The sequence below is a fragment of the Phacochoerus africanus genome, chromosome 14 (assembly GCF_016906955.1).
Source record: "Phacochoerus africanus isolate WHEZ1 chromosome 14, ROS_Pafr_v1, whole genome shotgun sequence".
Lineage (NCBI taxonomy): Eukaryota > Metazoa > Chordata > Mammalia > Artiodactyla > Suidae > Phacochoerus > Phacochoerus africanus.
This window is the reverse complement of record NC_062557.1, coordinates 42,068,975-42,086,598: the sequence shown is the minus strand read 5'-3', so window position 1 is coordinate 42,086,598 and position 17,624 is coordinate 42,068,975. Positions and strand designations below refer to the sequence as shown.

The following is a 17,624-nucleotide window of genomic DNA, read 5'->3' as shown; positions in this document are numbered from 1 at the left end:
TGGTTTCTCTGTTTTCACAATTAATAATGATGCTATGCCATTTGCGTTTTCTTTCCAGCATGACTCTCTGCTTCTTTCGTGGAATGCTGGCCTCAGAGACTTCATCTCCAAACACTCACACCCAGCTCTGTCCTGCTCTTTTCCAAAATGTGTTCTTCCCTTGCTCTTATCAGAGACTTCCCCATTCTGAGAAGACCCACTTCTGTGGCCAAAGTGACTGTCACTGGGGTGGGTGGGCATCTTACCCACATGGTAACAATCTCATGACTGTGATACAGGAAGATTTTCTTCTAATATGTTTTAAACTCACACATTTTATCGAATAGAAGATGCTTTCTCTGTACGATGTATCTTTATTTTATTTTTTTTAAATTACTCAATGAATTTATTACATTTATAGTTGCACAAAGATGTGTCTTTATGTATTGCTAAGAAAGACAAGATGCTGCCCATCACACCGTGCCCATCACACCCCAATTTAAGAGATGCTAATATTTTAAAAAAATGTATTTCTTGACAATAATATATAGTCTTTTTTTTTTTCTTTTTGAGGCCACACCTTTGTCACATGGAAGTTCCTAGGCTAGGGGTTGAATTGGAGCTGCAACGGCTGGCCTACACCACAGCCACAGCGATGCCGGATCTGAGCCCCATCTGTGACCCATGCCATAGCTTGTGGCCACACTGGGATCCTTAACTCGCTGAGTGAGGCCAGGGATTGAATCTGCATCCTCATGGATACTAGTCATCCTCAAGGTTCTTAACCCCCTGAGCCACAACAGGAACTCCAAATATAGCCTTACTTTTGGGCAGTGTATTTCTCAAGTACCCCTATTATTGGAATGTAACCTTTTTGTTCTCTGTCTTCTACATCGGTCAACTTCTTTATTATCCTCTTCCTCTGTTCACCAAGAGACCTCCTGCAACGTTTCTTCCACATTGATTCTAGTTTTTGAGACACCAATTGTGTCATTTCTACATTTTCATGTTGATTTATATTCTTTAATATCTTTTCTGACTTCATTCAAATAACTGAACATTTTTGCTTCTCAGCCAGGCCCCTCTTCATCTCAATCTGTTATATCATCTTTGGTCTGTTCATGTGGAATCCATGCTTTCACAAATCTTATTCAGAATACAGCTAGTTTCTATAATGTGAAATTTCTATTTTAATCCTTTTCTGAAATATGCTTTTCTTTTTCTTTTAAGGCTGTCATCTGCATCTTTCTCACTGCTACTGGCTTTCTTTAGAGGGCTCATGACTAAGGAGACAGTTCTGGTGTTCTTGCATAAAAGGAGCATATGGATTCTTCTGGGGTCCTTCCTACAGTCCACCTGTTTGTAGTTAGAATCCGCTTCTCAGCTTTTAAGTTGGGGAGCTGACTTATGGACATAGCCTCTAGATGTGGTTTTGAAACCTTTTACTTATTATGAAGCTGCTGATCTGAGCAGGAATCCCTGCAGCTTGCTTCCTTGTCAGCCTACTGACTAAGAGAGTTTGAAATTATTTCTAGTTCTTAAGTTGTTAAAAAAAAAAAAAAAAGTAAATGGAAAGCTGCAACCCCCAGCATACAAGATATCACTGGCTCTTCCAGCCCGTAGCCCTTTTAGTTGCTGACTGAATATCCTGAAATTCCTATTCATGTCTGTCTGCAGATGTATTCCATTGCTCAGAGCTATAATCTGGCAATTGCAACGAGATGAGAGGTATTCATCCAGGCAAGGAAGCTGCAAAAGAGCTCCTCGTTCCCTTCATACAGGAGGAGGTCTAAGTTACTGTGCTTTGGTGGGCAAAGCACACACATCAGTGGGGAAGGGCTAGAAGTATCCTACGGCACCAGAGGCCCCCGCCCACCAGACTCTGCTTTCAACAATTGTTTTCAACAAGACTGCTGGGAGTCTCCTAAGTGCTAGGGATATTCTGAATACTAGGGAAACCACTGTGAATGAGAAACAAACTCCCTGCTTACATGGGACTTATATTCTAGTTGGAAAATATACAATAAATAAACAGCTAAAGATAACGATGTCAGATGGAGATGAAAGCCATGGGGAAAACCAAGCAGGGCAGGAGTCAGGGACCCCTGGGGTGGGTGAGCTGCTGTCCTCTGGAGGACGGTGGGGGCAGGCCTGAGGTGAGGAGTGAGGAGGGGTGAAGGCTGTCGCTCTCAGTGGGTCTCTGCCGTGCAACCTTTCTAATTTCCAGTACTAAGGAAAGTTGGCCTCTCTTTCTATGTTTTCACGCATCTCTCTTGGAAAACAGAGGAGGATGAATTGTGGTCACTCACCTTTCTGCCACCATGAGTCAGAGGGCCTCAATAAGTAGCATTCAAAATGGCCCAACTACTGTGTTAAGGGGATGGATCATAATTTAATTAGCCCATCTTCTAGGCAGTTGATCCTTGAACAACAGACGTTTGAACCATGTGGGCCCACTTACACATGAATTTTTTTCCCCCAGTAAATACCACAGTACCACACAACCCTTGGTTGGTTGAATCTGTGGATATGGAACTGCAGATACAGAGCTGTGACGCTGGGACTTGAGCATCGCAAAGTCCCTGGTCTACCCACACTATTTTCAACTGTCTTTATTTTATGTGTGTGTGTGTGTGTGTGTGTGTTTAATTTTATTATAGTTGATTTACAATGTTGTGTCAATTTCTGTTGTACAGCAAAGTGACCCAGTCGTGCACGCGCGCGGGCGTGTGTGTGTATTATATATACTTTTTCTCACATTGTCTTCCATCATGTTCCATCACAAGTGACTAGATAGAGTTCCCTGTGCTGTACAGCAGGATCTCATTGCTCATCCCCTCCAAATGCAACAGTTTGCATCTACAAACCCCAAACTACATATATATTTTTATTTAAAAAAATTTTTAAGGAACTATTTTATAAGAAACAAAATACCCACACACGTAAATATACTCCCAGTTTCCTGACATTCAAATACCTTTGACTTAGATATTTTCAGTTGGAATAGAAATTACTATGACTAGGAGCCAGGCAGTCAGGGAAAGCCGTCTGGGAATACGGACGGAGAGCCAGAAAGCAGGAATCCCAGGTCAGGGGCCAAGGAACGGGAGATGAGGGAGGAGCAGGAAGGCGCCAGTGATGGGGAGAAACAGGTGCAGGGGCCTTTGCAAGGCGGCCTCGCTCCTCCACCTTCACCCCCCACCCCCCGATCAGGAGGCCTCATCTCCCCTGGCCCCTGTGGCCACAGCCAAAGGCCTGCTTATCAGTCTGATTCCAGCCAGGGCTTTCATGTGAGTTAAAAAGAACATAAGCCAACGACAAGAGAGAAGCAGGTCGAGGGCCCCGTGAAGTTCAGTAGCGGTGCTCCTTTAATCAAGCAGATATTAAAGATACGGCTTATGAAAAACAAGAAGCAGATGGCCCCGACGGCTGGCTTTCATCCACTGAAATAGAACAGGAAAAACGAGACGTTTCTGTGCCTAAGACTGGGGTTGTGCTGAGGTTTCCAGCATCCAGACAGGCAAATGTCTGGACAGCTGCTTAGGGCGGGTCCATGCTTTGAAAAAGCTTAATATCGCAGCGTTGCTGGTGACTCCGTGGTTAGGGCAGCCGACAGGTGGCCATCTGTTTACTAGTGGGCAGAAAAGCTCACTACCAGCAGGTAGTCACTGCTGAGCACGAGATCCAAACCCAAAGTCAAGTCTGCCACTTTCACAACCTCTGCAAAGCAAACTGGTCCGGGAAGCCACCGGCACAAGCAGCACAAGGAAACCTCCCGTTCGCCTCAGGTGACCTACACAGGACCCCACAGGACAGCTGTATTCCGAGAGGTTTTATTCGGGTTCATTTCAACGTCTTCAACACCCTGAGATAAATAAACCATTTCCTTAGAAAGCTCTTTCATTCTTTCCTAAACAGGAAAGGAACCTAACCAGGAATTTTGAGCCATCAATTGTCTACCTGAAAACTAGTTGCTACTTGCTTATTATTTACTTTTTTTTTTTTTTTTTTTAGGGCCGCATGTGCAGCATATGGAGGTTCCCAAGCTAGGGGTCGAATTGGAGCGACAGCTGCCAGCCTACACCACAGCCACAGCGATGCCGGATCCGAGATGCGTCTGCAACCAACACCACAGATCATGGCAACAACGGATCTTTAACCCACTAAGCGAGGCCAGGGATCAAACCTGCATCCTCATGGATAATGGGTTTGTTACTGCTGAGCCACAACAGGAACTCCCTGCTTATTATTTTTTTTTTTAAAAAATTCAGATAATACTTGTATTTGTTACAAAAGGTTTGCAGTGAAAAATAAACAAATCTCCCTCCCATACCTCTTTCTTCCAGAGCAAACTCCCATCTCCCCTCTCCAGAGACAAACATCGGTACCCATTTCCTGAATGTCTTTCTTGGATATAATCTATAATATACCTAATTGTGCATGTGTGTGTATCACACACACACACACACACCCACCTACACACACCCTTACAATTTTTTTTATGGCCTCACCTGGAGCATATGGAAGTTTCCAGGGTCCAAGTGGGGCTGCAGCTGCTGGCCTACACCGCAGACACACCACCACCAGATCGAAGCTACATCTGTGACCTCCACTATAGCTAGTGGAAATGCTGGATCCTTAACCCACTAAGCTGAACCTGCATCCTCAGAGACCATGTTGGGTTCTTAACGTGCTGAGCCACAACAGGAACTCTACCCTTGCAATTTTTAAATTTAACATGTATTTAAAATGAACAAAACAGGAGTTCCCACTGTGGGTGCAGTGGGTTAAGAATCTGACTGCAGTGGCTTGGGTCATGGCAGAGGTGTGGCACAGGTTCCAGCTGTGGTTCGGATTCGTTCGATGGCCCAGGTACTTCCATACGCTGCGAGTGTGGACACCCCCCCTGCGCCCCCCCACCCCCGGCCCAATGAACAAAATACATGAAAAGCTCCGAGACATACTGCAGTAAAGAAACCTGCTTAACTTCATCAGCAAATCCTAAACATCTTTGACTTCCCTCCCTTGCTTCTTTGGTGTGAATGCAGCCAGGACCTGCTGGGTCAGGTGTTCCTGGAGGGTGTCTGCTCTGAATGGTCTGTGCTGGAGCCATGCTGGCTGTTACATATTGTAAATGTCACTCCTTGGAATATACTTTATTAAAGGCTGTCTTCAAATGTTTGAGAAAATGTGAAATGTGTGGGTGAGTTCCTACAGAGGCAGAAATAATGGGTCCAGGTTAAGTAAAGACTGAAGGAGGTGAGAGAAAGGCTAATTTGTACTTAGTTGCCTTCAGTGATTTGGTTTCAGTTTAGTATGGATGGAGCAGCCAGGAAAGGGCTGGCTTCAGCTCATGACAGAGGAGGATCATGAGAAATTCATTATGTAGAGGAGAAAGATTTTTTTTAAACTAGGAAATATTTCAAACATCAGTGCATTTTTCATCTAAAAAATTAAAAAAAAATTTTTTTTAAATTTTTTCCACGTTAGCTTTTGAGCACCTGAAATTTAGTTGCAATAACTGTTTTCATATTTGTGTCTGCTAATTCTAACTCCTTGGTCAGTTCTGGGTTGGTTCCAGTTGAATGATGGTTTTCCCCCTCAAACTGGACTGTATTTTCCTGCCTGTCTGCATGCCTGGTAATCTTTGATTGGACGTCAGGCTTTTGTCTTGTTGGGGGTGGATTTTTTTTTTTTTTTTGTCTTTTTTTTGTTGTTGTTGTTGTTGCTATTTCTTGGGCCGCTCCCGCGGCATATGGAGATTCCCAGGCTAGGGGTCGAATCGGAGCTGCAGCCACCGGCCTACGCCAGAGCCACAGCAACGCGGGATCCGAGCCTCGTCTGCAACCTACACCACAGCTCACGGCAACGCCGGATCGTTAACCCACTGAGCAAGGGCAGGGACCGAACCCACAACATTATGGTTCCTAGTCGGATTCGTTAACCACTGCGCCACGACGGGAACTCCTGGGGCGTTCCAGGAGTACACGCAGTCATGAGCTCTGGTCTAGGACACAGTTAAATTACTTGGTAGCAGTTTCACCCTTTTGGGACTTGCTTTTAAGATTTATTAGGCAGGACTTGAGAGGGAGCCTACAGAGATCTCTAGGTTTCTTTTTCTGTGCACCTCTCTCTTCCCTGGTACTTTGTCCTGCCAGCGTTGGCTGCCTTGGTCTCCCCCAACTCTTGTCACCATCACCTCCTTCCTGAACTCAGGGGCTTCCCGGGCTTCCCCTGGGTGTCCCCTGGGTGCACCATGGCCTGAAGGTCTCCAAAGACAGGGTGCACCCTGCTTGCCTTTCACTTCTCAGGGAGCCCTGCCCTTCACTGCCTGATGGCCAGAGTCTTGCAAAAGGTTCTTTTGGGTTCTACCCTTGTGTTGTTGTTCTTGCTTCAGGCAGAAGGGTAAGACGAGTCCCTGTCCTTTTTTTTTTTTTCACTGTAAAGTTTATTCTCCTCTTTTTCTTTTTCATTTGCCTTTCCTTATTTTCACATTGGCTGTGCTTAGTTCGCTTGCTGTTTTCTTTCTGGTTTATTATTTGCTTTGAGGGGGGCAGCTATTTGCTGCAGGGCAGCCCTTGAAGAGGTGAGGTTACCATGATAGGGCTGTCCTGTGGTTTCCACTCAGGCTGTTGACCTCACAGTCATTCTCTCTCCAAACTGCAGCATCCTCTGCCTGCGGCCACTTCTTCCTGGGCTGACTATGTCCTTTCTCTTCATCCTCCATACACTGGGGTCAGCATGACTTAGAAGTCTCCTTAGGCCGCAGGTGCTCTGGGTGCTAACCCTGTAAACATTTCTGCTCAAATGACGATGGGTGGCAGCTACTGGTTTGCTTCTTATCTGTTCCCATTCCTATTTTACTAAAGAGCTGTGCATTTTGTTTGGATGTTTATTTCTTAGGAATAGTGAATATTCAATTGTATCAAAGGGTACTTTTGGCTTCTATTACAAACTATTATGTGAACAGACAGACCTTTCTAATGGATAACCATCCTTGTTTTTTTAGGGCACAGCCTCATGGGCCATGATGCATTATTCTTTTTCCTTTTTTTTGGTTTTTTAGGGCCGCACCTGCAGCATACGGAGGTTCTCAGGCTAGGGGTTGAATTGGTGCTGCAGCTGCCGGCCCACACCGCAGCCACAGCAGCTCAGGATCCGAGCTGCATCTGCGACCTACACCACAGCTCACAGCAATGCCAGAACCTTAACCCAATGAAGGAGGCCAGGGATTGAACCTGAGTCCTCATGGATACCAGTCGGGTTTGTTGACCACGGAGCCACAGCCGGAACTTCATGACGCAGTATTTTTTAAAAACATTCTCGAATCCAATTTTGGAGCATTTTACTTGGGATTAAAAAGAACTCTCTCGGGGGAGGGAGTGGGATGGACTGGGACCTGAGGTTAGTAGATGTAAACCTATTACATTTACAGGGATAAGGAATGAGGTCCTATTAGAGTACAGGGAACTCCATCCAGTCTCTTGGGATAGACCATGCTGGAAGAGAGTATGAGAAAAAGAATCTATATCTATATATGGATGACTGGGTCACTATGCTGTACAGCAGAAATTGATGCAACACTGTAAATCAACATTACTTGAAACATATACGTAACAAATAAATAAAAGCAGGAAGTGGAAGGACCAAGGGTCCGTAAGAACTCACTACACCACCGACTGTATGTTAACTAGACTTCCACTTCTGTGACATAATACATTCCCTTTTTATTTATCTTTTTTTTTTTTTTTTTTTAAAAAAGAACTATTTGCACTAAAGGGAGACTGGGCTGTAATTTTCTTGTGCTATCCTTCTTTGTTTTGGGTGTAGTGTTCTGGCCTAATTAAGTGAGATACTCTAGCATTGGCTTTTTTGGTTTGTTTATTTGTGTTTTTAGGGCTGCACCTGTGACATATGGAAGTTCCCAGACAAGGAGTCAAATCAGAGCTGTAGCTGATGGCCTTCACCACAACACAGCAACTCGGGATCCAAGCCATGTCTGTGACCTACACCACAGCTTATGGCAATGCTGGATCCTTATCCCACTGAGCAAGGCAAGGGATCGAACCCGCTTCCTCATGGATACTAGTTGGGTTTGTTAACCACTGAGCCAGGATGGGAACTACAAGAGATACTCTTCCCACCCGCCCCCCCCCCTGCAAAGTATTTACTCCCACCACTTTTCTCTGAAAATTGGCTGAATTTTGTTCATAGACTTTAAGCCCTAATCCTCTCTCTTGATAATCTTTAAAGACAATGACTCCTGTTCAGATTCAGTCTATCAAAGGTATTTTTCGGTATTTTGAGCCCTTTCCTCCTAACTTCTAACTAGAGAACTTCTCAGAATATGCATTGAGGAAACCATGAAAGATAAAGAATTAGTCTGCAGTGAAATCCCTATCACCTTTGGATTTGCAAAATAACCTAGGGACAAAAAAGATTATTGCCACATCATTATGCTAGTAAAATGCAATAGGATTTTCAAAGTCACACCAATGATATGATACTTGACAATAAAAGAAAATACCTAGGGAAAAAAAATCAAATTAACCTTCTCTCAAGAAGTCAATGGCAAGTTGATGCGATGACTATAGCCATCAAAATTCCAAGCCTGGACAAACCTTTCCTTGAAAAAGACACATGCACCTGTATGTTCACTGCAGCACTATTCACAACAGCCAAGACATGGAAACAACCTAAGTGTCCATCGACAGATGAATAGATTAAGAAGATGTAGTGTAACTACACAGTGGAATGCTACTCAGCCATAAAAAAGAACAAAATCATGCCATTTGTAGCAACATGGGTGGAACTAGAGACTCTCATACTAAGTGAAGTAAGTCAGAAAGAGAAAGACAATCACCATATGATATCACTTATATCTGGAATCTAATACATGACACAAATGAACCTTTCCACAGAAAGGAAATGCATGGACTTGGAGAACAGACTTGTGGTTGCCAAGGGGGATGGGGAGGGAGTGGGATGGACTGGGAATCTGGGGTTAATAGATGCAAACTATTGCATTTGGAGTGGATAGGCAATGAGATCCTGCTGTATGGCACTGGGAACTATATCTAGTCACTTGTGATAGAACATGATGGAGGATAATGTGAGAAAAAGCATGCACATATATATATGTGTGGCTAAGAATATATATATATGCATGTGTGACTGGGTCACTTTGCTGTACAGTAGAAAATTGACAGAACACTAAACCAAGTATAATGGAAAAAATAAAAATCATTAAAAAAATTTCAAGCCTGAATTTTCTGAGGCAGATGGGAGGGGTTTTCCCCTCTTATTTGTACCTGACTTCTTTTTTTCTTCTTTTTTAATATATTTATGTATGTATGTATGTATGTATGTATGTTTGCTTTTTAGGGCCACAACTGTGGCATATAGAAGTTCCCAGGCTAGGGGTCGAATCAGAGCTACAGCTGCCAGCCTACACCCCAGCCACAGCAACAAAAGATCCAAGTCTTATCTGTGACCTACACCACAGCCCACAGCAACGCCGGACACCTGACCCTACTGAGCAAGGCCAGGGATCAAAACTGCATCCTCACAGATACTAATTGGATTTGTTTCTGCTGCACTGCAATGGAAATTCCACTGACTTCTTAATTCACAGAATTAGGGACATAGGATAAGGACATGAAGAAAAAAGTTAAAAGAAAAACCCAGCATCTTGACAGCCTTCTCCTTCTTTCCATTTATAAATTTTAAAGACATTTAAAATTCTTACATATATTAAAGATAGAAACATATCTCAGAACACATATGCTCGGAAAAGGAGGCAACTGATGGATTCTAGAACCAATTCACGTACTTCCACCCCTTGCAGCGGCATTTAACAGGGGTTAGAATTTGCTAAATGAGGACTCGAATGAGGAAAAAAACAAAACAAAGCAAAACAAAACACTTCAATTTCCCAGGCAAAGTGTATTGATTAGTATAGGCACGCAAATTAAAGTTAAGACATTAAAACCCTTCTGATTATCCATAATCTGCTATAACCCACATCAGGAGGAAAACCCACCTGCCTACTTGAGTCACAGACTTTACTGCAGGGATATTTTCTCCAAGTCTCTCCCTTCCATTCTAAACGCTTCCGTATTTCTCTGAGCTTTGTAATTATTTGGCAGATGGAGGGAATTTTTCAAAGGCCCATATGTTTATTATTACCTTTGGGCAATTCCTTAATTAGATTCTTATTTTTTCCCCCCACCAGATGACCGTTACACATCATTTTATTTATAGCATTTAAAAGCATTTAATGATATTAGATACTTAAAGATCTGTTTTGAACTAGGATACAAGGTTTAATACAGAAGATAAATGGCCTGTGGAGCCCCCTTCTCACATGTTACTCCATGCACTGATCTGTAAAAATGAGCACAGACGAATGGGATGTGTGGACACCAGATTCTAAAAGCGCTTTGTTGAGAGAAAAGCCATGTCTACATTTACAGGGGGAAAAAAATACTAATAAGGAGTACTAGATTACTCTTGGCAACGTAGGAATGTCTTTTAGGAAGACAAGCAACTGGCCATTGGGCTCATTTCTCAGTCCCTGAGTTTGGAGGGTGGTCTCCTCCTGGCATCAGGGCAGGTGGGTGGGCAGAGCCGGTGTGCCACAACGGGAAGAACACCTGACTCTGAAGGCACAGACACACGCAACGCCAACAATCCCACGACCTCCTCTGGGAAGAACAACCCCATCTCGGAAACAACTCCAGTAAAGAACCAGACAAAATCAGTCCTCTACTTAACATTCTCCTTCCAGGGTCCTCATTGCCATCAGCATCCGCTCCCTGTTTCTATTTCTCACATCACAACCACCCCAGGAACTGCATAGGTTTACTATGAAGTTCTTAGACAATGCCACGTTCCATCATGACTCCATGTTTTGCAGAGGTTCTTGCCTCTTCAGAGTTCCTTTCACGGACGTCCTTAAACCTACCTTCTATTTTGTTTAGATTCCTAATAGATACTCTGAGTATATCTGGGGTAAGTGAGAAGCTGCGACAATAAGAATGCAACGTGAGTTTTCGGTCTTTTGGATTTAATTACATGTGGATTGGTGGTGAAGAAATCGCCATTAGGGAAATCTCTCTCTGTTGGTTCAGCTGGAGGCTGGCAAAGCAGAGGATCATTCCTAATCTTGAAACTAAACCCGGATGCTAATTTTGCCTTCTGTGAAACAGACGATTTAAGTGGTTCTTAAGAAGGAAGATAACTCAATACACTAAAATTGGCACAATTTAAGTTCAGTGAGAATTATGCTGAAAGACTTCATGTATTTTAAACTTGTCTTAGTTACAAAACCAACCTTACCTCTTGAAATGATTCACCAGGACGCCAACCAGTTCTCCAATTCGACTCTCGTGGGTTGGCTGTTTGCTGAAGAGGCAGACAACGAGGTCTTTCTTGTCCTTCGTATGGAACACTACGAGTTGGTCCTTTCCATTGGAGACGCTCAGACCGGTCAGCTGAAAAGAGACAGAGCGTGGAAAACTCTTAGGATGGGTCTCAAAAGAATGAATGTAAAAATATAGCCCGTCATGGCTTTAATTCAGTAACTCTGACGACATTAATCGCTATCAAGTTTCACGACACCAGCAGAGGGAAGGAAAGAATAAAGAACAAAAATGAACAAAATTAAAAGGAGAAAAACAAGGGAGTAAACGTAATACAACAAAGAGCTGGTTCTTTCAAAAGATAAATGAAAATGCTACACCTCTAGTCTGAAAGAATGCAAGATGTTACGACCTAATTACCCATATCAGGAATGGAAAGGGGGCTATTACTACAGACCACATAGTCATTAAAAGGACAATAAAGGACTATTCATACCTTTACGTGCATAAATTCAACAACTTGGACAAAACCACACAATTCCTTGAAATTCCTACAAACTATCAAAACCCACCCAATGAGAAACAGATAATCTGATTACTGCTATATTTATTAAAGAAATTAAATTTGTAGTTAAAAACCTTTCAAAAAAGAAAACTCCAGGTTCAGATCATTGCACTGGTAAATTCTACCAAATATTTAAAAGAAGAAATAACACCAATTCTCCATATCTCTTCTAGAAAATGGAAGAGAAGGGAATACTTCATAACTCATTTTCTGAGCACTGTCCTGATGCCAAAAATAGACGAGGCAGTACAAGAAAACTACAGACTAACATCTAATATCCTTCATGAACATGGAAATAATTAGAACAGCCGACAAAATATCAGCAAGTTGAATCCAAAAAAATCTAAAAGCAACAATACATCTTGACCAAGTGGAGTTCATCTAAGATACACATAGCTAGCTTGGTATTAAAAAAATAATCAATTTAATCCATCATAGCAACAGAATTAAAAAGAAAGCCACATGATCACATCAATTGATGCAGAGAAAGCATGTGACAAAATTCAACATCCACTCATGACACAACTCTCTCAGCAAACCAGGGTTAGGAGAGAATTCAACCTGGTAAGTGACATCTACAAAAATGCCACAGCTAACGTCTTGCTAAGTGGTGAAAGACTGAATATTTTCCCCAAAGATCAGGAGCAACGTAAGGATTTCTACTGTTACGCTGCTATGCAAAGTCATACTGGAAGCCCTAGCCAGAGCAGTAGGCAGGTTAAATACCTTAAACGGCATTTAGATTAAAAGGGAAGAAACGAATGACTTTATTTTCAGATTACATGATTATCTATATAGAAAATTCCAAAGAATGTACAAAATACCTCTCAGAACTAAGAAACGGGTTTGGCAAGGTCACAACATGCAAGTCCAACAGACAAAAATATTTCTAAATACCAGCAATGAAAACCTGGAAACTGACATTTAAAAACAAAACCATCTACGACAACTCTAAAACCAAACCAGAAAGACTGAGATACAAATCTCATCAAATGTGTGTAGGACCTGTAAGCTGAAAACTATGAAATGTTGAAGAAAGAAATCAAGCGAAAATGCTGATGACAGGAATAAAAGACAATCTAAAGAGTGAGAAACAATGTGTTTTGTGGATTGGAAAACTCACTACGGTTGAATATTGCCAATTTTCCCCATGTGATCTATAGATTTCATGCAGTCCCAACCAAAGTCGTCCCAGCAGAATTTTTTGGAGATATCAACAAGCTGATTCTAAAAATGTATTCAGGAGTTCCCGTTGTGGCGCAGTGGTTAATGAATCTGACTAGGAACCATGAGCTTGCGGGTTCGGTCCCTGGCCTCGCTCAGTGGATTAAGGATCCGGCGTTGCCATGAGCTGTGGTGTAGGTTGCAGACGCGGCTCGGATCCCACGTTGCTGCGGCTCTGGCGTAGGCCAGTGGCTACAGCTCTGATTAGACCCCTAGCCTGGGAACCTCCATATGCCGCGGGAGCGGCCCAAGAAATGGCAAAAAGACAAAAAACAAACAAACAAACAAAAAAATGTATTCAGGAAGGCAAAGGAACTAGAATAGCCGAAACAATTTGAAGAAGAAGAACAAAATTGGAGGACTCAAAGGAGCTCATTTCTTACTTACTATAAAGCTCCAGTAACCAAGACAATATAACTGTCAAAAGGACCGTCAAGGGGATCAAAACGGATCACCGGGAACCGAATGGAGAGTCAGAGTCCCACATAAACATGACCAATGGATTTTTCACAAAGACGCCAAGGCACTTCAATGGAGAAAGGATGATCTGAACATTTGGATGACCCAGAACACCTGGACTTTCAAGGCCAAGAGATAGAGACATTGACCTAAATCTCACACCTTATGAAAAATTAATTCAAAAATGGATCCTAGCGCTAAGTGTAAAATGTAAAACTAGAGAACTTTTAGAAGAAAACATAGGAGAAAAACCTCTGTGACTTCGGATTGGGCACAAGATTTCCTAGAAAGGACAACAAAAGCAAAACCCATAAAAGAAAAAAACCGTTAAATGAAATTCGTAAAATTTTAAAATTTCTCTAAGAAAGACATTGATAGAATGAAAAGGCTCCTCCCAGACTAGGAGAAAATATTTGCAGAGATTTAACTGATGAAAGACTTGTATCCAGGAGTTCCCATCATGGCGCAGTGGTTAACGAATCTGACTGGGAACCATGAGGTTGCGGGTTCGGTCCCTGCCCTTGCTCAGTGGGCTAAGGATCCGGCGTTGCCATGAGCTGTGGTGTAGGTCACAGACGAGGCTCTGATCCCACATTGCTGTGGCTCTGGCGTAGGCCGGTGGCTACAGCTCCAATTTGACCCCTAGCCTGGGAACCTCCATATGCCAAGGGAGTGGCCCAAGAAATGGCAAAAAGACCAAAAAAAAGAAAGAAAGACTTGTATCCGGAATATATAACACACTCTTCAAACTCACAACAAGAGAGCAAACAAGTCAATTTAAACATGGGTAAAAAAGGGAGTTCCCTGGTAGTCTAGTGGTCAGGACCTGGCGCTTTCAGTGCTTGGTTTGATCCCTAGTCTGGGAACTAAGATCCCACATCAAGCTGCTGCATGTGCTGGCCAGAAGAAAAAAAGAAAAAAGGCAAAAGATTTGAAGTCGCTTCACCAAAGAAGACCCATGGGTGGCAACTAAGCACATGCAAAGATGCTCCACATTGCTAGTTTTTAGGGAAATGCGAATTAAAACTACAACCAGCCTATTGCCACAAACCTATCAGAATGGCCAAGATAAAAACAAAACCAAGAGGAAGAAGAGCGGCAAAAATGACAATACCAAATGCAGCTGAGGATGTGAACAACCGGAACGCTCACACGTTGGTGGTGGGAATGCAAAATGGTACGCTGGGAACACCGTTCGGCAGTTACTCAAAAAGTTAAGCAGAGAATTACCACATGAGCCAGAAATCTCGCACCTAGGCATTTATCCTAGAGGACTAAAAACTTAGCTTCAAGGGTTCTGTCGTGGCTCTGTGGTTAACGAATCTGACCAGCATCCACGAGGACACAGGTTCCATCCCTGGCCTCGCTCAGTGGGTTAAGGATCCGGTGTTGCCATGAGCCATGGTGTAGGTCCAGATGCGGCTCAGATCTGGCGTGGCTGTGGCGGTGGCGGTGGCGTAGGCCAGCAGCTACAGCTCCGATTTGACCCCTAGCCTGGGAACTTCCATATGCCGAGGCTGTGGCCCTAAAAAGCAACAAAACCCCCAAAAACCAAAAACCAAAACCCAACAACTTAGGGTCACACAAAAACTTATACATGAATTTTTACAGCAGCTCTGTTCATAAGTGGTTCACATTGGAAACAGCCAGACTATCCATCCATAGGTGAAGAGATAAACGGTGCTACATCCATACAATGGAATGCTATTCAGCAATGAAAAGGAATGAACCAATACTACAAACTATTGATATGTAACGCCACAGGTCAATTTCAAAGGCATCATGCTGAGTGAAAGCAGTCAATCTCAAAAGGTTACATGCTGTATGACTCCTTTTATGTGATATTCTAGATCACAGTTGTCAGAGTTTGGGGCCAGGGGGAGTCCACTACAAAGGATTTGGGGAGGTAATGAAATGACTCTGCAACCTCATTGTGGAGGTTGTTACAGAAATCTACGCACGTATCAAGATCCACAGACCTGTACACCATCATCACCATCAGAAGCCAGGTTTATTTATTAAACACAAATTAAAAAAAAATATATATATAGCTCCTTGGTTGTTTTGCTCCCTAGATCTACTTTGGTCAATAAAGCCGAGCCCAAGTGATTTCTTTCTGTGGTTTGATCGTCTAGTGCAGAAAATACCAAAGTGCCACCTCCTGGCCGCCATAGGTGCTGGCATTTGGTCTGGCCATCAGCATTGACAGGATGTCCTCTGTGGGCAGAGTGCCAGGCAGCTGGGCGTGGCGATGGCAGTATCTGAGATGCAGGAGGTATAATCCCTATTCTAGGGGGAATTCATAATCCGGCTGGATGAGTGGAAGAGGAAAATATCTGACAACTGAAGAACACAGTTCTTAAACTTGAGAAGTCATTTTGTCCTGTGCCTGGATTTTACAGAGACGGAAACTGAGGCTCAACAAAGTTAAACATTTGCGGACACTGAAACTGGAAGTCAGGCCCACAGACTGACCTGGAGCCATGTTCTTTCCACCACAGTACAAACGACATGTACAAATGAACATAGGCTGCACAAAGAAGTATCGCTACCTATCAAATAAGTAAATTTTCATAGGAGGTGAGTTGAGGTCTTAGGTTGGTTTTTAAAAATATTAAAAAAAAACAACAACTTTCTACAGCTGCTCCTGCGGCACATGGAAGCTCCTGGGCTAGGGGTTGAATCGGAGCTGCAGCTGCTGGCCTACGCCACAGCTGCATCAGATCTGAGTGGCATCTGCAACCTACACAGTGACTTGTGGCAATGCTGGGTTCTTAACCCACTGAGTAAGGCCAGGGATTGAACCTGCATCCTCATGGATACTATGTCGGGTTCTTAACATGCTGAGCCACAATGGGAACTCCATCTTAGGTTGATTTTACAGAATGCTAGAGTTGGTGCTCAATAGAGAGAAAGGAAAATATTCAAGAAATTGGAAATCATTTCACAAACCTGTGTCGATCACGGGATTTCGGAGGCCCTGGGTCAGAGACTCTACCAATCTCTCCGCCACTTCGATGTATGCCATTGAGATGATTTTTATGTGATTAAATTAAAACAATCGTTTTCATTAAAAAACATTTTCTGGCTACAATGCTTCACTCTCATTTGATTATTTTATATGCAAAATGCAAAAATTGACATTATGTAGCACTTTACAGGAGAGCTTGATTAAAGCCCAATAAAGTGAGAATTCTAACGGCAGTAACTCTGCCGGCATATCCTAGGCAGGGATGAACAGCATCCAGGATGCCTGTTTTGTTCTGGGAGACGGGATGGAAGGTGGGGAAAAGCAATGGAGTGTTTGATAAGTTCTCTAATAAAAGTGCAACTCCTAATCACTTGTGGCAGAACATGATGGAAGATTTTGTATGTGTGTGTGTGTGTGTGTATGTATATATATGTATGACTGGGTCACTTTGTTATACAGCAGAAACTGATGAAACACTGTCAATCAACTATACTTTCATAAAAAATATTTTTAAAAAAGTGAAACTCCTTATCAAAGCTTCCCCCTACTAGATGCCTTCTTTTTTCTCAGAGTCCATGAGATCTTGATGCTATGATAAATCTAAACCCTCTTCCTTTTCGGTTTTGAAGATTTTGAAGATTCAAGCAGGGCACACGGCCATCTCTGGTGGTTACCCATCTCCACTCTCCCAGACTCTCTTCTGTGTGGAGGATCAGACGGTGAACGCAAGGAAACAAGTAAAAAGGCAACATTTCAAAGGAGAAGGCTGGCCTGAGGCGTCAGAGCAGATGCCTTCCTTGGCAGGAAAGCAGAGAGAACTAGAAAAGGAAATTTTGAACTTGTATTCTCATTTATGAAGTAAAGTGTGGAAGAGGAGACCAGTATTAGAAAAAGAGATCATTCTGAAAGATAAACAGGATAAATTAAAAACACAACGGAAGCAGTCAGTAAAAGAACAGACGCTGCAGAAACAGTCAGGGAATAGCTGAAGAAAAATTTGCAATGTCAGAGAGATTTGAGTCTCTGGATAGAAAAGAGTCAGGGGTACCAGCCCAACTTCATT

At 42.9% G+C, this 17,624-nt stretch overlaps 1 protein-coding gene across 2 annotated transcripts in view; it reads right to left on the bottom strand.

Annotated features, from left to right (window-relative positions):
* MYO1D (myosin ID) overlaps positions 1-17,624 on the bottom strand; it is a 370,077-nt gene that overhangs the window by 104,481 nt on the left and 247,972 nt on the right. For both annotated transcript variants that reach the window (XM_047756630.1, XM_047756631.1), the window contains exon 21: positions 11,320-11,474. In XM_047756630.1, coding sequence (XP_047612586.1) covers positions 11,320-11,474 — 155 coding nt within the window. The remainder of the gene's footprint in view (positions 1-11,319; positions 11,475-17,624) is intronic.